Raw genomic sequence first — 22,777 nt, forward strand, 5'->3', positions numbered from 1 at the left:
TAGAGTTAAATGACGGCTCACGGTGGGATAATTATGCGATTTTGATTATGTGAAACTTTTAATAGAAAATTTCATTTTAATCTTTGGTAAATATGATTTTTAGATTAAAACTATGAGTAAGATCAAAATCTAATTTTGATTATATATTAATAACCTCATTTATTAATTATATTTTTCTTTTTTAATTATTTCTCTTTTTCTTCCTAATTTTTAATGTATTAATTTTATTTCATTATAATTTTCATTTTCGCTTCATTTAATGTAATATATTTTGTTGTAAACATTTAGATAAACTAATTTTGTTATACAATATATTTCGATGTACTTTGTTTTCTTCATTCAGGTACATTAAACTATGAGTAAGATCAAAATCTAATTTTGATTATATATTAATAACCTCATTTATTAATTATATTTTTCTTTTTTAATTATTTCTCTTTTTCTTCCTAATTTTTAATGTATTAATTTTATTTCATTATAATTTTCATTTTCGCTTCATTTAATGTAATATATTTTGTTGTAAACATTTGGATAAACTAATTTTTGATATACAATATATTTCGATGTACTTTGTTTTCTTCATTCAGGTACATTAAATTCATTATAATACATTTTGGTGCATATATTTAGGTACACATATTTCGGTACATACATTTCGATACAAACATTTAGGTATATTAATTAAATATAATACATTTTGGAACTAATATTTCGGTGCATACATTTCGGTACACACATTTAGGTACATTAATTTAATATAATACATTCCGGGGCATATATTTCGATACTAACATTTAAATACATTAGTTCAATATAATACATTTTGGTACACACATTTTGATACTAACATTTGGGTACATTAATTGAGTCTTTCAAGTTTGAAGAATGTTAAATAAAATTAATAAATTAAAAAAATTCTTTTTTGGTCAACAAAAAATAAATTAAAATTTGTGTATTAATAAATTTAAATATTTAATGAAAACATTAATAAAATGCACATTAATTATTTTGAATTAATGACACATCAATGGATTATAATCAATATGTAAATTAACATAAAGTTTATTTTAAATTTCAATCTTTTTGAATGATTAAAGTTAAAAAAAATGCCAAATTTTAAATTACTTGTAATTAATATGTTTGGGACTCCAGTATTTTGATATTTTCGTTCCATGTAGCTCTCCCTTGTTAGATAAAGTTATCTATGAAGCTGTCTCTCTCAGAAGGAAAATTTACGATAAAAGGTTCACGTGCGGAGTTCACTCAATGTGAAAGGATTGCTTTATACAACGATCAGACATAAGAAGAAAATGATTTATACACATATATGTTCTCACACTAATCTTTAATCTTCTTCTTTTGAGATGTTAAAAAAGAAAAGGTGAAAATCACTATCGAAAAGTGGTGATGAGAGGAACAAGGAAGAAAACAAATAAGAGGTGGGCAGTGGGCACCAACCCAACCCACATGGTGACGGTGCAAATAGGATAATGCTTGTGTCCTTTTTATGGAAAATAATTATTCTTTTAAGGAAAATAATTATTTTATCAATTGCGATTACACAAATATTTATCATCTAATTATTATAATTTGACTTGTTAATTTTTTATCATCTAAAAATTATAGGGAATTATTATTGGTACTCCAAAAATCTCATTTTATACTCCTCACAAGTGTATTTTTTTTCTAAATATAGAAAGTTTGGACTATAGGATGAGAATTTTGGAATGCCAATAACAATTCTCAAATTATATATGTAAAATATTATTTAATTTGGCTATTTTTTAGCCATTAATATGCATAAAATAAATAGATGGTTCATCATGATGATGTTACTTGATATTGCAATTATTTGTTAGTTTAACACGTATGGATGACTAAACCATGTTCAAATTGAATGATTTTTTGTGTATGATCTTCAACATAATAAAGAAAATGAATGATTCGAATTATAATGTTAGAATAATAAAGATTAGTTTTTTTATAAGTAAAAGAAAAATTAAGTTACAGAGGAGACACAAGCATTATCTCTGTGTGTGTGTATGTATATGCACCCGATTTTTCCTACTCACAGAACTTGGTTCCTAACCTCCTCCAATCATATCTCCTGTTTCACACTCGGCCTTCTTTCCTTCCTACTCCAATCACAAAACTCAAACAAAACAAAAGAAATCAAAGAAACCTTTGAGAATTTGAGAGGCCTGAAAGTTGCAATCGTAACATCACACCTTCACAGACACCTACCCCTTCCTGCTGCCTGCTGTCCTCCCCTTCTTCCCCCCACGTACTACGCAGTACCCTCACTGTGTACTCTCTTTTATCTCTACATTTTAGCTTTCCCCCACCTGTCGCCTTTGCCCTTTTGGTTTCCTTCCCATTTTTCCCTCTTTATTTACCAAATTGCCATCCCTTCCGGCCTCTGCCTAGTATTTCTCTTATATATATATATATATGTACATTTAGCTGTATATATTATCCCACCTTCACAACATAATCAACTACTTTTCCTCTCACTCCAAATATACACACACACACATCCACCAAAGGAAAAATGTATGGCCCTTGAGAGTTAACATAATATTACCACATTTTTTATTACATATATGTGTGTATCTATAGACTATATATATTGTTGTTATATATAGAGATACAAAGAGAGAGATCACAGATTCATACTTCGTTAATTTATTATGGGGTTACAAAGCCAGCTCAACGACGTCTCGTCCGACTCCATCCCGCTCTTACTCATCGCACTCATCGCCAGCTCCATCAACCACCTCCGCTCCTCCCTCCTCGCCCTCCTCCATTTTCTGGGCCTCAGCCCCCATCCCAATCCAGGCTCAGACTACGACGAAGGCCTTGCTGCCGGCCCGGCCGTGGGCTCGGGACTCGCGGGTCTCGTTATCTTGTCCGACCAGCTCGCCCTCAACCGCCACTTATCCTATCCATACGACCGCGACGACGCCGTTGCCACCGCACGGGATTGCAATTGCGTGGTGTGCTTGTGCACCTTGGGGGATGGTGAGCAGGTCCGCATGCTCCAGTGCCGCCATGTGTTCCACAAGCACTGCTTCGACTCCTGGCTCGACCACCTCAACTTCAATTGCCCTCTCTGCCGCTCTCCCGTGGTACACCGGGATGGCGTCGCGCTCACGCGCCGCCGACTCTCCCGCGACCTCCTCCACTGGTTTTCCATCAGCTGAGAATCAATGGATGTTAACGTCATAAATATGTTCACATGGTATCCAGTATCCACCACTGATATCCACTCTAATCTGCCCATGGATTGTGAGTCGTGACGATTGCCGGTGGTTTCTTACGTTTTTTCCATTTTTCTTTCATTTTTTTTTATATTTTAGAGGGTTGTTGGCCATAGACTTTCTTTTTTATTGTTTGGTCCCTCTAATTATTTTTCCTGCGGCTGTAAATATTTCGTGTTGCTAATTAAATAAGGAAGAGGGATTTCTTTGTGTTTACCGCCATTTTTTTATATATTCTGTGATGAAAATTAAGCTTAGAAACGTTACTAAATGGTAAATAAAAATTAGGGAAGCTTATTATAGGAGCATAATTCAAGCTTGTTTGAAAGTATTTTTAAAATGACTAGAAACTTATTATTGGAACATAATTCAAGCTCGTTTGGAAGAACTTTTAAAAAAAATTAAAAATTTATTTAAAGAAAATGTTTAGTGTTTCAAAACAATTAAAGAACTTCTTGTATCAAAAACAATTTCAACTATTTTAAAAACACTTCCAAACAAACTCTCATATCTACAGAAGCAAAAATAATGAGCGTCTTTTCAGCTAAGAAAAATGGGTCTAATGTGCAATATGTAAAAACATAGGAAAATATTTATTTTTGTCCTCTTTGTATATATTCTTTATTTATTATTCTTTTATTTTTCGTAAATAAAAGTGTGCACGCACATAAAAATGCATGTTGAAATCTCTCCCAAAACCTGCACTCTTTTCTATCCTACTGACGTTTTTAAAGAGGGTATGAAATCCCTAGGAGAAGGTTAAAAATGGAAAATAAAAGAAAGTCAAAAAGTATAAACTACGAAAGGATTGGCTCCTAAGAAAAAGGAAATTTTATTTAATATAACCTATTTCTACACCTAACTTACTTTTTGCATCAATTTGATTTTTAATTACACTATTAATATCTCTTTAAAACCAAATTTGATACCTAATATATCCCATAAACCCAATTCAATATGTGGATTTATTATAATGTTTGGGTTTATTGATAAATTTAATTATAATGTTTAAGCTTTTGTAAAGAGAGCTATTAGGATTTATTTATAATGTTTAAGCTTTTGTAAAGAGAGCTATTAGGATTTAATTATAATGTTTGGGGTTTATTGATAAATTTGAGTTTTATTATTAATTTCATTTTGTACTTAATAGTAATTATGCAGTAGGATAAAATAGACAATTAACATTTAAAATTTAAAATTAAGTGTAAAAAGAGGTTGAATGGGTTTAAATAAAATTTCCGTAAAGAAAACATGTGTTGGGCCAGTCATTAAATAATGCAAAGCCCAATATATAATGGTAAATCCATAATATTGCAAAGCCCAAAACATTGTCAAAAAACTATACTCCTACCAACGTCCTAACGAACTACATGCAATTATTAGCAAACTACACATACCAGTTGATTAAGTATTTAGCACATCAAAGATAAGCAAACCAAAACTTTCAAACGTACCACATGTCTTTTTTTTTGCCGTTTACTCTTGAACTTCTTCTCTAAGTCCAAATTCGAATCCAATTTAATGATGTATACAAAGATGGTCTACGTCTTGTAAAAGTCATCTCGTACATGTAGGAATGCAGGATGACATTTTTGTAGTACTGATAACATTTCTTATCTTTTATCCGAGACGATTTATCTAATTAGATGGTTTCGAGAGGCAAAATGTACGGCCGTACTGTAATCTTCAATAGTACTAAAAATGAATTTGGATGTTAGTTTGGTATATATCATGAGGACTGAGGAGGGTTCAATCTTAATTTACCAGTACCTCAACTACTACCATTCTCTTTTCTGCGCTGATTTTTCTAGCTTTCATTCATCTAACTGAGGACTGAGGAGGACTCGAGCAAGAGATCTTAAGCCCGTCAATTGTTCTACTTCGTGCCGAGAGATCCAAAATATCAAATACCCTTTTCGTCTAAAGGGCCATCCATCCGGCTGCGGAGATCCTGACGATGAATTTGCTTGCGTGAACGGAAAAACCATCTTAGAAATTTTCCCGGGAAAGTACTACGTGCACAACATTTCATATGATGATCAAATCCTCGTTTGGTGCACGTCAACTTCGCCAACGGAAGCTGCAGCCTTCCGTCAACGGAAGTGAATGTCAGGGATTATCGGTTCCAAGGATATGACACCAGCTCTACTAGTTTTATCGATTCGTCAAGCAATACGATGCAAAGAATAATTCCTGCCTAAGCGGCGGTAGGCTAGACCTCAACCATTGAAGGCTATTTCATCCCATGGCCATACACTTGCCATTGAAATTATGAGTATAATAAGCTTATTATCTAACTCTAGATGTTTGGTTGTAGTTTGTAATATAGTTGTTGTGTGTATTAAATACGGGTAAAAAAAATTTGTGCATGACGTTTGTTCTTTGTTAAAGGATGGATTTTATATCGATAATGTAATTTACAGCTTATGAAAGCCAATCGTGTCTACCAATATTATCGACAGCTTATCAACAGTTGTCTGGTCTATAACGTCATGTCCAGAAAATAACTTTTAGTAGGGGCTTAAGAAAGCCTAGGAGGAAATAGGGCATATTGTGGAAGACAAGCAGCATGTGCAGGTGGGCAAGGGCACTGGCAAGTGTATGCCTATGGGATGAAATAGCTTTCAACAGTAGTCTTATTGTGCTCATAATTTGGTAGTGTCCTATTAAGGGGTTTCGTAAACGCCATGTTAGGGCCAAACACGAGCATGTTTGAAACTGCATATGATAGGGTTTGAAACATTGTTCGATAGTTATAAGCGCTGGTGATTACATTTTACAAAAAATCTTAAATTGCTTATAAGATCTTAAAAAACGCTTTCTAAAGGTACTTTTCTAGAATATACCCAAACTTTTAATAAAAGTTTTAGCATGTTCATATGAAAAATCATCCCAAATGAATCATGGCCAAATCAAGAGTGCCTATGATGCTAAACCCAAGTATGTTGCACATTGAAAACTGCCAACTAGAAATTTTTAACTTGCGGCATGTCCTATTCTCACCTTTTACCCTGGACTTCTACAGACTTCTACTCTAAATCCAAATATTTGGAAGAGAATTCTCTCTCCTCCTAATATTTGAATGCAACTAAATCTATGTATTTGAGAAGCAATCATATATATTTGGATAGTGATTTTTGCACTCATAATTTCTTTATCTATACCGCTCCTTAGTTTGTGACTTGTAATTTGATTATCTTTTTTTTTTGTTTCAATTCACTGGATTAAAAAGTTCAGGAGTATGAAGGTAGAAAACAGGAGTGCGAGGGTAGAAAATAGACTGACACCTGTAAGGCTGCACTACTACAATCTTCAATAGTACAAAAAGGGAATTTTTTTTCTTTAAAAAATGATCAGTTGGCTTCACCATGATAGTTTATCTTTTCGGTGCTCAGAAGACTCACATAAGCATTTTATCATTTCTTGACTAGCATCTGTAATTCACATGGTGTCAGAACGTGTCATGTGACATGGAATTGGTTTCTAACCATTGGTGACTCTGTGGTGAGTACGAAAAAGAATTTTGATGTTGGTTTTGTTAGACTAAGTCAGACTTCCCATTTTCATTCAAACTATCAAGTCTTCTTCCTTATCTCAAAGAGAGTGTTAAGTCTAGGAAGATTTTGAATGTTTCTTAGTTAAGTTTACTATGCTGTTATAAAGTTTGAATTTCACACTAGCGTGTAAATAGCTTGTTTTAAACCCACTGATGTAAATCTCTATGATCTTATAAATACAAGCAACCCTAGATTGAAAAGGGTATGCAAAAACAACTAAAAACCTAGCCTACTAAAGTTTTATATGGTATTAGAGCAGGTTGTTCCATGTGTAAAGTCAAACAGCCATACGTGCTCCACACTACCCTGTTGTATTGTCCACGTGTTAGGCTTAAAAATTTGTCACACGTGAGGTGGCGTGTTGAGAATGAGTCCCACATTGATGGGAGGAAGAACTTTCATGAGCTTATAAATAAGTTGAATTACTTCTTATATTACCAATTAATTTTATAGTGGAACCTCAACTTTATTCAGGTTTGTTGTGCATCTCTGGACTCGGAAAAAGATACTTCATCGCTGACTCTGAAATTTGGCATATTCGTGAAAACTTATACTCGGTTGTGTATTGGCAAAGGAATGAGCTAATTAAGGGAGCTTAATTGTCGTCGACCTTTGAATTCTATTAGAATAATATGGACATTGTTTTATTTATTTGAAGATCATCCAAATTGCTTTATTTTTATTAACTCGATCGATCTCGACTTAAGACTTTTTGAATCAACAACTTTCACATAACGCGTTTCTGCACGAACTTCCTTGATTCTAAAATCATTACGTTATTATTTCATATAAATATAATATTATTAATTAAAAAAAAACTGAAGAAATAAAAAAACCCTAGCATGGATGGAGCTCAAAACGTACTTTGGGTGTTTGACACTTTCAGTGGTTGACCATCTGGGAAATATAAATGTATTAGCTGCTTGTTCCGGGATTACTATGATATTTTCCAATTTTGAAGTTCATAGTTATTCTGCTAAGACATACGTATATAATATACCATGAGGAGGGTTCAATGTTCATTTACCACTTCAACTATTATATTCCCTTTTCGTCTAAAGGGCGATCCATCTGGCTGCGGGGATCCTGACTATGAATTTTCTTGCGTGAACGGAAAAACCATCTTAGAAATTTTCCCGGGAAAATACTACGTGCACAACATTTCATATGATGATCAAAACCTCCGTTTGGTCGACGTCAACTTTGCCAACGGATCCTGCAGCCTTCCGCCTGGATCTGTCAAAACAGCGGACGGGAAAGTCATGGATTTTCGGTTCCAAGGAGCTGTGATCTATTATGCTAGTCGTTTTCGATTCATCAAGTGCTCCAAAAACATCAGCAGCCTGCCAACAGCTGCTAATTATACAAGGGTTCCATGTTTGGCCGCAACAAACGGGAGCTATTTCTATGCTGTTTATGTCCCCGAGTACTATTATCCCCCTCAACCGTCATGCTCGCTTGTTGCAGTGGCTCCGGTAGATTATCATCCGGACATGAAGTTCACTTCTTACGAAGCCGTCATGAAACTATTGCAGGCCGGGTTTGATATTGGATGGTCGGTTAAGTGCAGGGACTGCTCTTTGGCTGGTAAGGGATGCGCAGTAAGTTCATGGGTTAAGCCACTCACCTACGAATGCTACACAGGTTAGTATCCGATCCCGAACTACTACAACAACACGTGAAAGTACGTGTGACAGTCACGTAATAGTTCATCACGGATCAATATACAACTAATTATGTGTATGCCTTAAGTTTATGACCGCGATTAGTTTTATCTCTTGCTTATGTAAAGTCATTGTTTGAGGTTGCTTTTGAATTAGTTAAAAATGTTCTCTAACAGTCGAAAACGTTTTTTTCACTTGAACTTTTAAATATTTTAACGTTTATTATTGTGATTTTTGTAGATGCAGAGTACAAAGAACCCACAGAACTTCAAATAATCTTAATATATGTAGCAATGGGTGTGGGAGGTATTCTATTTATTCCATTGTAATTTTTCTTGCAATTTTATTATGCCATAGCAGTCTGCAACTGATAGAAATCTTCTCTCTGCATTTTCAGCTCTAATTGGTCTGTTGTGTATAATTCTTATACTGGTGGTCGTAATCCGAAGATGTCGTAGAACTAGAAACGAAGCCAAGAGAAATCTCCAGAATCAAAATCAGCAGTCCTTGACGCCATAAATCAACAGTTCTTGAGCTTAACATTTGTATGTTGATGTGTGTAAATTCAAATGCTTTTGCGGTGTTTGTTGATGTGTATAATTCGGATACTTGGTCTTGTTCATTAGTTATTGGCCATTGAGCCATGTATATATTTCCAAATGGGCCTCATTTCATTGGGCCACTTGTTATAAACTGGTTCTTAAAGAGTGATCTCTTACCGACTTTAAAACCGTTTTTTATTATATTTCGTAGGAAAACTTAAAAACGCTTTGGGATATAGAAACAATGAAAATGCTTTTCCATGATACTTTTTAGGTTTTCGTTAAAATGTGTTTACAATTAAACAAATTTAACCAAAAAAAAAAAACACTTGTTAGCATAAATACTTTCTACAAAAAGCGTTTTTAGGAAGTGCTTTGAGGAACTTAGGTCATCTCCAACAGATCCAGCCAAGGGGTTATAGGGCTAAAAATAACCTGTTTTAAAACTGTCTCCAACCGAGAGCTAGACCAAATGGCTCGTGGTCCCCACCCGGCCAAAAATGGGAGAACCGGCCAAAGGGCTGGTCAAGAGCAGCTAGCCCGCCAACCCTATAGCCTAGCCCTCCATCGCCAAAATGTTAAGCTTGACATATGCCAATTTATTAACATTTGAAGGTGTTAACAAGTGAAGGTGTTTGGAGGTGTGTGAATTTTACCCCAATATCTAGCCAATTTATTAACATTTGAAGCTGAATATAAGAAGTGTTACATAAATAAGAATCATATATAAAATTTGCACAATTAATTATATATCGGCACGTGGCACTCGAAATCTTATCCAAAAAATTATTAAGATTACATAAAGATAAGAAATCTAGAGAGTTACTCACTTTAGCGACGTGTCACTCAAAATCATATTTGAAAAATTATTGAGATTACTTAAACATAAGAAATCTGGAGAGTTGCTCACGTTAGTGACACGTGTCACTTGAACTCCTATCCAAAAAATTATTGAGATCATACAAAAATAAAAAATCCGGAGGCTTATTCATTTGGCGACAAATGGCACTCAAAGCATGTCCGAAAACCTTATTTTAATATGGTAGTTTAATTTAAGTAATCATATTAATTCAATTAAAATAATAAATTATGTTTGGCCTATCCCCTTTGGTCCCCTCGGTTGGAAATGATTTTTTATATAAGGGTTATGTTTGGCCTATGGCCCTTTGACCACCTCAATTTGAGATGGTATAAAATATGGTCTGTCACTATTTATTAAAATATAATTTCTTACAAAACTGTAAGATTAAAGTGAATCTTTTAGCCATCTTCAGTTGGAGATGATTTTAGCTTTTGGCTTTGGTATTCTTTGGAAGAGGGAATGACTGAAATTCAGCTTTGATTGATGAGTGGCGTCTTTGGATACGGACTAAGGAAAATGAAGAATTGACTTTGACCTTTGAAATTCTCAATCCTAGGGTGGAGGGGATAGTTGCATATTAAAAAAACCGAGGATAAGCTAATAAATTAAAAAACTGGGCAGACAAATGACAAAAAGTGTGCTTATCCATTCCAAGACACCGATCTTCAGTCTTCCAACTTCCAAATGACGCGTTTGTGACATAAATATGAGTTAACGAGGTGCACTCAAGTTTAAATTTTACGTACTCTTTTATCGAGGGATTTTTGACGATTCACGAGCATAAAAAGGATATCAACGTAAGTCTTTAAAGAATAATGTTCTGAAATTCATCAGATTTTGAAAAATACTATTTGAATAATTCTTAAATGTTTATAACATTAGTTATAAGACTTAAACAGAGTTAACTCGACTCTTGAGAAGTTTAGAAGAGTCTTAGGGAATGTAAAAGAAGTAACCGGACATAAAACGAAACGTTCGATTTTATTAGAAACTTTAAAATTCGGTTTTGGAAGTTTAAACGACGTCGGATGGCTTTAATTCATAGCAAAGCGGTGTGTTCAATCTAGGACGCGTGAGAAAATATTATGCACGTAAAACGGAGTCGGACTCTAAATCTGTAAGTATATAGATTCCTGCTGCCGGTGCTGCGTCTTTTTGTCTTCCTTTAGTCTATTTCAGTTTCAATCCACTTGGTCATTTGTTTTACCTCAATTTTGCAAATAAAATTATGTTTGTGGCACACCTTATAATGTCTATTATGTAACTATTTTAATTATTTGAACGGTTTATATTTCAATTCATTATTTATAGATCATTCAAACAAATCCATAACAACCAAGACATTCAACAGTATTGTAGTGAGCAAAAATAGAAGAATGTTGTGTTTTATACAAACACTAAAATGACTATCATTTAGTTCAACAATCATATTAACTTCCATTTGATTGTTTTTTGTGTAAATAACTTAAAGGAAAATCTAAAAAATAAATGGTTAAATTATTAAAATATAATGTGGGTGTGGACTTTACAAAGATGTCACTCAACAATTTTAACAGTTATTGTAGGCAACTAGATTGTTGAAATTTAATTCAACGGTTACAAACAAAAACCCCTCTAAAGTTATAATAATTGTAACCGTTGGATCAAATTCAACAGCCTGGATCAAATAATCATTCGGCTCAGATTATTGAGTTCCGGAGAGGATCCAGTTCCCAGTCATCACTATCTTTAGAAAAAAGACAGAAACCCACAACACGGAGCTGGAAGTTTTGACCCTCTCCCTTTCGTTGACTAACAGAGGAACATCAATGGAGATTTCCTTTAAGAAGAAGATGGGCCATGGCGTTCCAAACTTTGGATAAAAATCAACACGCCTAAACAATTTTGAGGCGTTCCAGAAGACTATATATATAATCTACGCAGAGCGTCATCCGAAATTATTTACCCAAAGTTCTGAGATTCATAATTTTTCTGCAAAAACATATAATATAATCATGAGGACGGTCCAATATACATCTTCTCTTTTCTGTTCTCTGCTGATTCTGCTATTTTTCGTTCAAATTCAAGCACAAACCAACTGTTGGTCTTCCTGCGGAGAAATAAAAAACATCAGCTACCCTTTTCGCCTCAAGGGCGATCCATCCGGCTGCGGCGACTCCGATTACGAGCTCTCTTGTGTCGACAACAAACCCATCCTAGAGATTTTCCCCGGGAAATACTACGTGCGCAACATTTCCTACTATGATCACACACTCCGTTTGGTCGACGTCAACTTCGCCAACGGAACCTGCGGCCTTCCGTCTGGTCCTGTCGAAACAACGAACGGGTTTGTCCGGGATGCTCGATTCATGGGATATGGGTGGAACCCAGGAAGTCGTTTCCGGTTCGTCAAGTGCTCAACAAACATCAGCAACATGCCGGAAGCTGCTAATCACACAGTGGTTCCTTGCCTGACAAGTAACGGGACTTACGTCTATGCTGTTTATGATGGCGATTACTCGTATTATGAGCCTCAAAAATCATGCTCTGTCATTTCGTTGGCTCCTGTCGATCTTCGTAAAGATGTTACGAAGTTCAATTCTTATGAGGCCGTCATGGAACTATTGAAAGCTGGCTTTGAAGTTGAATGGTCAGTTACGTGCAGAGATTGCTCTTTGGCTAGTAAACAGTGCGTAGTAAAATCAATGGATAAGCCATTCACCTATATCTGCAAAAAAGGTCAGTTCCTATATTGCGTTTGAAGTTGTTTAGATTCATCTGTTAAATTTTCTAGAATATTTAACCGTTAAATTACGCAATTCGCTTCATGATTATGTTTTCGTTTCTCTAATGTTACACTTTTTTTTTTTGAAATGCAGAGTACAAAGAACTGACAAGAGCCGAAGGAAACTGGATAATTGCTGCAATCGTTGTGGGAGGTAATATTACTGTCGCATTTGTACAAACATTGACAAACTTGTTATTTTCTTTCAATTTTTCGATCTCTTTCCGAGTTGCAGCTGATAGAAATCTTGTTTCTACATTTTCAGGTCTGATTGCTCTGGGAATTTTCATTGGTATAATTGTATTTGTCATCCGAAGATGTCGGAGAAGACGAAATGCAGCTGATAACACGAACAAGAATCCGCAAAATCGAATTAGTGCTTGAGCCAACAACCACCAATTCTTGGATACGTGAATTCCATGAAAAAAAAAATTATTTCGTTCTTTCTTTTTTGTAAGTCAGTTAAAAGAAATTAACTCCATTTTTTCCTTCTTTCTTTTTGGATGTATAATTCAGTTAAAATACTCTGTATTCAATACCACGTGAATTACATCACTTATTACGGATAAATTGCAAAAACACAATTAACATAATATTTTGATTGACATATTTGCTATAGAGATTAGTTAGTGGCTTTGCCACGATCGTCTACTGTTCCGAGGATTAGAAGTATTTCAACCTCTTCTTGAGAACCATAATGTGATTCATCATCATAAAAAATCGAAACCAAAATACACCATTTAAAATACGGGCCACTTCGTCTCAATTACTGAGTCAGCGGTAGTAGTTACGTTGATTGTATAGTTTAAAGTGAGACATGAGACCATTTAAAGCATTAAACTTGTGGACTGATTGATCCAAGTCCTTTTCCATTGGGCTGACCCTCTTAATGACATAAAGACTTTTAGACCGTTTGATTTTTCAAACGTTTGTGTCTATGCTGATTGGCGAAAAAGAATAAGGAGGGAGAATTGTCTTACACATTATTTTAACATAACGCGTAACCTTTCAAACTCTGGCGTTTTTATAGACGCCTTAAAAGTTCAAAGTTCATGATTCAATTATTAACATGTGAAGAAACACACAGAGCTAGCAGGGAAACTCTGACTAAATCCCAATATCTCATCAGTTAATTGCAGGGGAACATGTATAAATACATATCCTTTCAACACTTACTAACCTCGGCTGTACGAGAAAGTCTATTTGATATAAACAAAAAATTTAGACAGTCACGAGAACATAACTTTACCTCTCACAACAGAAGAAAACCAAAATACAAAAAAAAAAAAAAAAAAAAAAGAACATAAACCTTATTCCTCACAGAGCAAAACAAAATGGAAATTTCCGAAAGGATAATGAGAGGATTGAGTTAGGATTTCAATTAACATCTTGTTAATAAGTTTTTCAATTTTAAAATCGTCATATGCTAACATGTAATAATTTAATATTAAAATAATGATACTAATATCTGGATATTTTAAAATAAGGCGGCTACAATATTTGATAAAATAAAAGTTGGTGATGGTAGAATGTCATCTAATTAATTAATTTGTGAAATGTTGAAAATTCAGTAGGATTCAGGTTCAGAGATACGGACAAAGAGAAGCACAAACGAAAAATGAAATCTTTGGGAGGCCTAGAGATCATTCTTTCAAGCCTTCTGTGTCTGCTCCTTCTCTTTGCTCTCCTCAAGATCTTTCGCAAACTATGGTGGTCTCCCATTCGACTACAGAATCTGGTGGCTCTGCAGGGAATCAAAGGCCCTTCTTACCGATTCGTCCACGGAAACACCAAAGAGATCTCCAGCATGCAAGAGGAAGCCATGAGCAGGCCCAAAAGCTTATCACATGACATATTTTCTCGAGTTCAACCTCACATCCACTTGTGGACCAAGAAATATGGTAAACAAACTTTTACCCGTTGATGGTTTTCAAATCTTTGTTCTAAACAAAACTTTTACCTGTTTGAGTTAACAGAAGACTTGATGCAAAATCGAGTACCGTGGCGTTTTAGGATTTATGTAGCTAGTCTTACTTAGTGCGATAAGGCCTTGTTAATTGTTGCTGTTGTAATCTAAATTTATTTCGTCTTTGGCAACAGGAGCAAATTTTCTTCAATGGTACGGTTCTCAAGCCCAGTTGGTCATCACAGAGCCAGAACTGTGCAAAGAGATACTTACTAACAAAGATAGAGCATATCCCAAAAGCGAGCCGAAAAGCTATCTGAGAAGGCTATTAGGAGATGGACTTGTGGTGAGTGATGGTGAAAAATGGGCTAAGATGAGAAAGTTAGCCAACTATGCTTTCCACGGAGAGATCTTAAAGGTAATTTTACTTTTATATATGGATTAAATTAGTTGGTCGAGGCAGTGTGCCGTTCTCTTGCACTTGATTCTGAATTATTCTCGTCGTACAATAAACTAAGAGCAAATAGGGAACAAATATGTTAATTGCTTTTGCTAGGGTATGGCTCCAACAGTGATAGCTAGTGCTGAGACGATGCTAGAAACTTGGAAAGAACACGACGGCCAAGAGATCGATGTGTTTGAAGAATTTAGGTTGTACACCTCAGAAGTGATTTCCAAGACGGCCTTTGGCAGCAGCTACTTAGAAGGGAAGAACATTTTCGATATTCTGGAGAAGTTAGGCTACTTATCATTCAAAAATGCGTTCAAGCTCAGGTTTCCCGGCATTAGGTAATTGCTTCCTTTTAACTAATTCATCATGAATTGGAACATTGCATTACTTAGGTTCTGATGTTTAATCTGTCGTTGATCAATGCTGCAGTAAGTTTATTAAATCCAATGATGAGATCGAATCAGCAAAGCTCGAGAAAAGTATACGCGACTCCATCATGGAGATGATCAAGAACAGAGAAAATAAGGCAATGGCTGGAGAAGAAGACAGTTTTGGGAATGATTTTCTTGGGGTACTTTTAAAAGCTCATCACGACACCGACGAGAAAAAGAGGATTTCGATTGATGAAATTGTTGACGAGTGCAAGACATTTTACTTTGCTGGACAAGAAACCACTAATAGTGCACTTGCTTGGACTGTGTTTCTTCTAGCAATCCATACCGATTGGCAAGAGGAAGCAAGAAAGGAGGTGATCCAAATATTTGGGAAACAAAATCCGAATCTTGATGGCATTGCCAAGCTAAAAACTGTAAGAATGTCAACAGCTCAATCAATTTTTGTCTTTGTTACGGCATATAGGTTCTCTCGCACTCAAGGTTATGTGTTCGATTATTCATTTTCATGCAGATGAGCATGATCTTCAACGAGTCGCTAAGGTTATATCCACCGGTAGTTACCATTGAGAGGAAAATTCGAAGGGAAGTTAAGCTGGGAAAACATGTTCTTCCTGCTAATGTTGAAATAACCATTCCATGCTTAGCCCTTCAGCACGAGCCTCAAATTTGGGGAGAAGATGTGCTACTTTTCAAACCGGAGCGATTCTCAGAAGGGGTTGCTAAAGCTACAAAGAACAACATAGCCGCATTCTTACCATGGGGATTGGGACCTCGGAGTTGTGTGGGATCAAATTTTGCAGCCATTGAAACAAAGATTGTTCTGTCGATGATTCTACAACGCTTCTCTTTCACACTTTCCCCAGCCTACATCCACTCCCCCTATCGGCTTCTTACAGTTCGGCCGCAACATGGAGTTCAAGTAATGCTGCATTCGCTTACATGATGATCAATGTATCAGCACTGCGGTTTAGGTTACAAAAATGCAAGCGCTGCTTTGAGCTTCGGTTAAAAGGGAAAAATGAGTAATCTTATTCATACCATGTTTTTATACCACATTTTTATATCTTCTTAGGTGGTATCTAATGTGGACAGTCACATCATTTGAACTAATCAGATTTTTTAATTTAGTTAAACATGGTATGAAAATGATTAATTCTTGGTTTTATGCCCAATAAAAAATTTGCAAAACCAAGGAAAAAAAAGATAAAGACTCCTGGCATACCACAATCATCATTTAATTAACTAATTTTCTTAATTATTAGTTTATTAAATAATATGGTATGAAAATATGGTACAAAAACATGGTACGAATAGCATTACTCGAGAAAAATAAGAGTTGCAATGGTAAATAGCCACAATATTTTTCTTTTCCTCTTGGTTTTTTGAGAATGTGGAGATTAACGATAATGACTCTTTTGGAACAACTTCTGCAAAAGTACTTTTGTTTAGAAGTACGATTTCTAGAAGTGATTTTACTAAAATACGTTGAAATGTTTACTAAAAATCTAAGTGGTCTATAAAAAAAATACTTAAAAGTGAAACATCTAACGTTTATACGCTTTTATATATGACCCCATAATATCGATGTGGGTTTTTGTTCTGTTGATGTCAACCAACATTTCGTTGACTTTCAGTACATATAGAGGGAGGGCCTAACGCGTTTAATCCTTCACTGCTGAAAAAATGAAGTCAGTTCTAGCCCAAACATAGTGGGCCTATATCAAAGTTTCCCTCCGAACCAGGGAACGTGTGGTCCAGACTGGAGGCACAGAGACAGATGTTGTATTTGGTTTTTGATTCTTTCAAGTTTATGAATATTATCAAAGAAAATCCTTTTGACCTTCTTCCTCCTTCCAACAATAATGCGATGCAAAAGTTTAACTATATCTGGGGAAACAGGAACTCTGTAAATAATATATAATTACACAAATTATAATATATTTTGATATACAATTCACGTTTTGGTAAATTGGTAAGTTGGTAACGTCAAAAGCAAGTCACCATTAGACATTAGAGATTGCTTCGGTGTGTAGACACACTGAAAAATTTCTTTAATTATGGATTTGTTATTATATTATAATAAACCATGAATACATGAATTATGAAGGTCGGGAACAATGGTCGATTTTTTGCCCTTTATGTATAAGATACTTTTTTCTGTTTTTAGGATGGACAAAAATTCGCTTCTAGCGATCTCGTAATTTTCGCCCAAGATCTGGATTATCATTATATTTGGTAAAATTACATAAAGTAATTAACGAATAATTATCAAAGTATCAAAGTGCAGAAAAGGGAAAAGGAAAGCATGGAATTTCAGTGCTGTCATGCTTTCACAGAAATCAGATTCTACTTTGAATCAGCATCTAGCTAGAACAAGAGAGACAACACCAGAAACAAAAAGGAAAAGAAGGTTAAAGAGGGAGAGAGACAAAAGATCGAGAAGAAAATTAAAGTTCTTAATTCTTGATAACAAACCAAATTACATGATAGGTGTAAGTGATGCATGCCCAGCAGCTTTACAAACAAACAAGAACAACTTAATTAAACAGACTGGCTACCTCGTATGCATCTCTTACATCCCATGTTTTACAACATTAAGCATGCAAAAAAGAGAAAAATAAAAGGAGAACTAATCGAGAGCAAAGACTTACATATTCAAGCACAAAGAGGCCAAAGTTAAGTAAGTAATAAAAGAAAAATTAAAGACCTAAGTTGTTAAGGTAAACTCGGACCGCTACCCTCAATTCCCCGCAATGCAATAATACACGCTCTCCCGACTCTGCCCGACACTTTTGTGGTAGCAGGCTAGAGATTCAGGACAGCGCGCAATTGCAAAGCCTGTTTTGTATGTTGTTCTTTCGTCATTTTTTATTTATATTTACAACACAACCCTTCTCCTCCACGCTGCTGCCGCTGCCAACCGGCACCATCTTCACCCATGTAGACGAAATCCCACTGGTGGCAGCTGGCCATCATGGTGGATTTTGCGTCGTAAATTGCCAACGAGGCGAAATTTTATGGGTAGCAAGAAAGGAGGACTAGAAAAAGAGGGTGATGAGTATAGAGCTGAGGGGACATGATAGGTCGTATATAAAGACGAGACTGTAAGCTTTTTGTTGAAATATGAGTGTCACAGTTTTTTTTTTTTTTTTTTGATAAAATTTAATTTTCGAAAAGTGAGGTTGAAACTCATGGTCCAAGCTGGTTAAGGCATGTTTGTGGGGAATACAAATAACTCCACTAACTCGGTTTCCAAGGCTCTTGGAATTTTCATATTATTCTCTCATGGGAGAGAAAACAAAAGAGAAATGTAAGGGAACTCTGTATAGACTTTTGGATACTGTTAATATTGTAATCATTAAATTAAAAATTTGAGGTAATAAAGACTCGAGTTTCATTTTTAAAACAATCATCTCAACATTCTCAAAAGAAAAAAAACATTAGAAATGGATGGGGTTGATTTGTCAGTGTGTAAACGTGGCTTGTTTTGCTGCATACAAAAGTTGGGAATAGAATCTTATTTGGATTGTTTTTGTGGGAATTCAGATGATCAATCATTTACGTATATTCATTATTTATTGTGCGGTAAAATAAATTTTTTTTAAATTTTTTATTTAAAATTAAATAAAAAAAATTAGTAATAAAACTAATAGCATGATATATAATAACCATACATAATAAATTAATCTTTCAGATCCTCAAAGATAATTCAGATAGAATCCTCATCCCAAAAGTTGCAAATTTTCCACAGAGATCAAGACAAGAAAACAAATAATAATAATAATGGCCAACTTTATGGATTTATTACCTTATTATTGTTTAGATAGGGTTAGGGTTTAGGGAGGATGAGGTGAGTGCGTGGTGGGTCATTTGCATGGAACCCTGTGCATGCATGGAACTTCGAAGCAGACAAATGGGCCGGATAAATTTCAGCCGAATGGAAAAAAGGCTGGATGATTGAGAGCAATAAAATAAAACACCGTTAGTTTAAAACATGTATTTAACGTTAATTATATAAGAAAACTAACGTAAAATTCTTCAAAATTTTAGTTTTTAATCAAAATGATAAAATAAAAGTGTAGATTAATAGTATCAGAAGTAACTTTTCAAGGTAAAAATATCCTTAGTGTTAAAAATGAACATTACTGAAAGTATTTCATTAAGATTTCCTAATTATATTCATCAAGATTAATGAAGCTAATTAAGAATGAAATAATAATAAACAGGAGGGAAGGAAAAGAAAGGGTTCCCGACTTAAGCAACGTTAAGATGATCCTTTCTGTAGAGTTAGCATGCATATTCCTACCCCCATCATCAAACCGTATCACATGAAGATATAGATATATATATATATATATATATATATATATATATATATATATATATATGTAGTGATATATATATCGTTTTGCCCATGCACGTTTGATGCTTCAAACTTTATAGCTAAATCATTATATTTTCAATTTCAGTGGGTTTAATAATATATACCTTTTCTAGTGAAATGTCCTAGGTTTTCCTCTTTTCACACTGTTTTAGCAAGGAAGGAGGTATAAATGTCTTTTCACACTATGCATTTTTCACACTCCTCACAAGTAATGGTAATATTCATCATTCTACTTATTATTATTGGAGAGTTTAAATTTTAAGATTTGTATTTATTCACTACACATATCTCACAAATCTTGAGACTTTGGATGCGGTCCCTAGTTATGAATAGTCTTTGACTGAAACCTTGTTGGTTTTCAATTTTTGATCCAAGTCCCTGAAATTAATTGATAATTTATTTCTATGTACGTTACTATATTTTTTAAATTAAAATTTATAGTTGTTTATAGTAATGAGATTTTAAATAAAAAACCATAATTTGTGGGATTAAAAATATTAAAATATAAATATACTATTGTGTGTGTGTGTAAACATGGGTACATTCATAAAAAATAACCAAAAAATTATTGTATCAAAACATGGATACATTCTTCAAAATGGGTACATTTAGCAAAAATAAAAATGGGTACAAATAAATAAAAAAATATGGGTACAATACAAATAAAACTTTAAAAAATATGGGCACAAAAAGAAATTAATATATGGGTACAAATTAAAACTGAAAGGAAAATTGGTACAAATTAAAAAAGGGTTGCAAATTAAAAATGGGTACAAACTAAAAATAAAAATATATGATAAAAAATTTAGCCATAAATATAAATATACTAATTGTAATATTTTTAATATTAAATGAATATATTTAGAAATAAAAAATATTTTATTATTGAAATAATTAATGATATTATTAATACAAAGGACCTTGATCAAAAATTGAAAAGTAATAAGGTTTTAATCAATAGAGTAGTAAAAATAAGGATGAAAACCTAATTACTCCAAAATTAAACTTGTCCAACGTTAATAAATACAGTGGTAAACTCAAGGGTGGTGAGCAAATAAATATCCATAAAAATATCAATGGTTTGTGGGGGTGCAACTTGGATTGGGTCAACTCGAATCCACCATGCCTAACTCGATTTCAAATTCGACTGGAGGGTTAAAATATAAAATAAATAAATAAACTCGCCCAAACCCAATTATTATTGGGTTGGGTTGGGTTGGGATGATGCATTGTCTGCCCATGTCAACCCAAACCGATTTTAGCCCCAATTCGCTCATGCACATATTACCCATCCCACTTCATACTATATGAGTTATGTATAAGTTCTGGAATGACTATATACTTGAAGTTTATTGTCGGTTTTCATATGGATAATGAATTATAGTGTTACTTTTTTTTTTCTTTTGGTTGAAGCTTTGTATACATCATGTAGTTTAATTTCAACTTTGCATAGTTGAAATATAGTCTCCAAGTTGTTTGCTTAACTTTTGTGTAGATGATGATGTGTACATGGAACTTTAATTAATTAATATTGATGTTGTTTGGTTTGAAATTTGAAAAATCATGCTTATAAGATTGAACATGACAAAGTTGGTCGAACCCAAACCCAAACCTAACCCAAATAAGTCCAAACTCAACTCAAATTGGAATTGTGAAGATTGGATTAAAATTGTGTTGACGATCGATCCAACCTGCCAATCCGCGGAGTTGCCCACCTAATGGTTTGAACAAATGGTTGCATTATTAGATTAGTTGATTACCTTAATGCAGACGGAAGCAAACATTTGAGTTTGGCTTATACAATGGGGCTAAGTTAAGTAAACCAACAGACAAAGAAAATGGATACATCTATGACATGATAAGGCAGAAGTCTATAAAGACGAAACATTTGTCAGCGCTCAGATTCTCTTTCTTCCAAAAAAAATTTAATTATGACGGAAACACGTGTGGTACATTACATGTTTTTATATTAGAATTTTTATTTTTTAAGTTATTAATTTTTTAACACATAAATCTCACTATTTATAAAATGACATTTGATGTACCACCTCGTGTGACAATCACACTGAAAAGTCTCTCATTTATTTCTCTTTGCCTATTATTTCCTCTATTAATTGTGTAAAACAATTATTTCGCATTTTGAATTGTCAAAGAACAGATGGATAAGTTGGTGGAAGGTGATCTTGATCAAACGACTTGTGTTTTGACAACAATTATGTGTGGTAATTGTCGTGAAAGTTGACAATTTGATACATCATGGAGCAAGTAGATGGGACCCATTACGCATTAAGGTTTGGGGGCCCCAGCTGCTACTCGTAGAATTTGTGGACTAGCATTTTTCATGCTGTGCCTCACTGAGTGGCCTCCTACAGTCCTACTACATCTGGGCCGTCAAAATACATTTAAAAGTTGATCATAGTCGTTAATTAAATTATTAAACAACACCATGTTTTAACTTTTACGTCTTGATTACGTCATTTTTACATCAATTGAACACTGATAACTTTTAAATTTTGAGAACTGTAACGAAAAACTCTTTGTATTATTCATTTTAACGAAAAATCACATTTTACCATATTTTTGTACTATTTAATTTACTTTTTATTTTGTCCTTACCGTTAAAACTCAAGATTTTCAAGTCATTTTCATTAATTTTTCTTTAAATTTTTTATTGTGAATGTAATTATGGTATTTACTCACGCCGATCAATTTTCAAAGAGTGTAACTTATAGATAATATGGAGAACCTAACTGTATTAGGAGAAAAGAGAGGTGATCAAGAATTTAGTTAATTTTCTGCAACTAAACACTGCACATATATTCAATACACATATATTCAATACACTACATGAAATTCAAGTTTAAGATTTCAGATTTAAGTTGCAAGGCAAATGAATAATGTGAATATGATTATAAGAGAAATGCTAGTAGTACTACCTCAAAAGTGAGACTTTTCATTGATTTTTTGTCATATTTCTAACATAACGTTTTTA

General features: G+C 34.1%; 3 protein-coding genes and 1 pseudogene across 3 annotated transcripts; all 4 read left to right on the top strand.

The window, feature by feature from the left end:
* Window positions 1–2,147: 2,147 nt before the first annotated feature.
* On the top strand, window positions 2,148–3,476 carry LOC126596514 (E3 ubiquitin-protein ligase RHA2A-like). The gene has a single exon (XM_050263122.1). It carries the CDS (start codon window positions 2,691–2,693, stop codon window positions 3,201–3,203), a length of 513 nt encoding a protein of 170 aa, XP_050119079.1. The 5' UTR covers window positions 2,148–2,690; the 3' UTR covers window positions 3,204–3,476.
* Window positions 3,477–7,783: 4,307 nt separating this feature from the next.
* LOC126596513 (uncharacterized) lies at window positions 7,784–9,155 on the top strand. Its single transcript, XM_050263121.1, has 3 exons — window positions 7,784–8,461; window positions 8,722–8,787; window positions 8,879–9,155. Exons 1-3 carry the CDS (start codon window positions 7,819–7,821, stop codon window positions 8,998–9,000), a joined length of 831 nt encoding a protein of 276 aa, XP_050119078.1. The 5' UTR covers window positions 7,784–7,818; the 3' UTR covers window positions 9,001–9,155.
* A 2,653-nt stretch (window positions 9,156–11,808) lies between these two features.
* LOC126596512 (uncharacterized) lies at window positions 11,809–13,242 on the top strand. Its single transcript, XM_050263119.1, has 3 exons — window positions 11,809–12,603; window positions 12,744–12,803; window positions 12,915–13,242. The coding sequence occupies exons 1-3, from the start codon at window positions 11,880–11,882 to the stop codon at window positions 13,031–13,033; spliced, it is 903 nt and encodes a 300-aa protein (XP_050119076.1). The 5' UTR covers window positions 11,809–11,879; the 3' UTR covers window positions 13,034–13,242.
* Window positions 13,243–13,626: 384 nt separating this feature from the next.
* On the top strand, window positions 13,627–16,534 carry LOC126596501 (cytochrome P450 CYP749A22-like; annotated as a pseudogene).
* Window positions 16,535–22,777: the final 6,243 nt, after the last annotated feature.

This window comes from Malus sylvestris, chromosome 13 (assembly GCF_916048215.2).
Source record: "Malus sylvestris chromosome 13, drMalSylv7.2, whole genome shotgun sequence".
NCBI lineage: Eukaryota > Viridiplantae > Streptophyta > Magnoliopsida > Rosales > Rosaceae > Malus > Malus sylvestris.

What these genes read in the sequence shown, in the direction of transcription:
- LOC126596514 (XM_050263122.1), top strand. Translation starts at nt 2,691, where the DNA reads ATGGGGTTACAAAGCCAGCTCAACGACGTCTCGTCCGACTCCATCCCG.
- LOC126596513 (XM_050263121.1), top strand. Translation starts at nt 7,819, where the DNA reads ATGAGGAGGGTTCAATGTTCATTTACCACTTCAACTATTATATTCCCT. An exon ending in CACCTACGAATGCTACACAG is followed by an intron (nt 8,462 to 8,721) that starts GTTAGTATCCGA and finishes TGATTTTTGTAG; the next exon opens with ATGCAGAGTACAAAGAACCC. An exon ending in TGTAGCAATGGGTGTGGGAG is followed by an intron (nt 8,788 to 8,878) that starts GTATTCTATTTA and finishes CTGCATTTTCAG; the next exon opens with CTCTAATTGGTCTGTTGTGT.
- LOC126596512 (XM_050263119.1), top strand. Translation starts at nt 11,880, where the DNA reads ATGAGGACGGTCCAATATACATCTTCTCTTTTCTGTTCTCTGCTGATT. An exon ending in CACCTATATCTGCAAAAAAG is followed by an intron (nt 12,604 to 12,743) that starts GTCAGTTCCTAT and finishes TTTGAAATGCAG; the next exon opens with AGTACAAAGAACTGACAAGA. An exon ending in TGCTGCAATCGTTGTGGGAG is followed by an intron (nt 12,804 to 12,914) that starts GTAATATTACTG and finishes CTACATTTTCAG; the next exon opens with GTCTGATTGCTCTGGGAATT.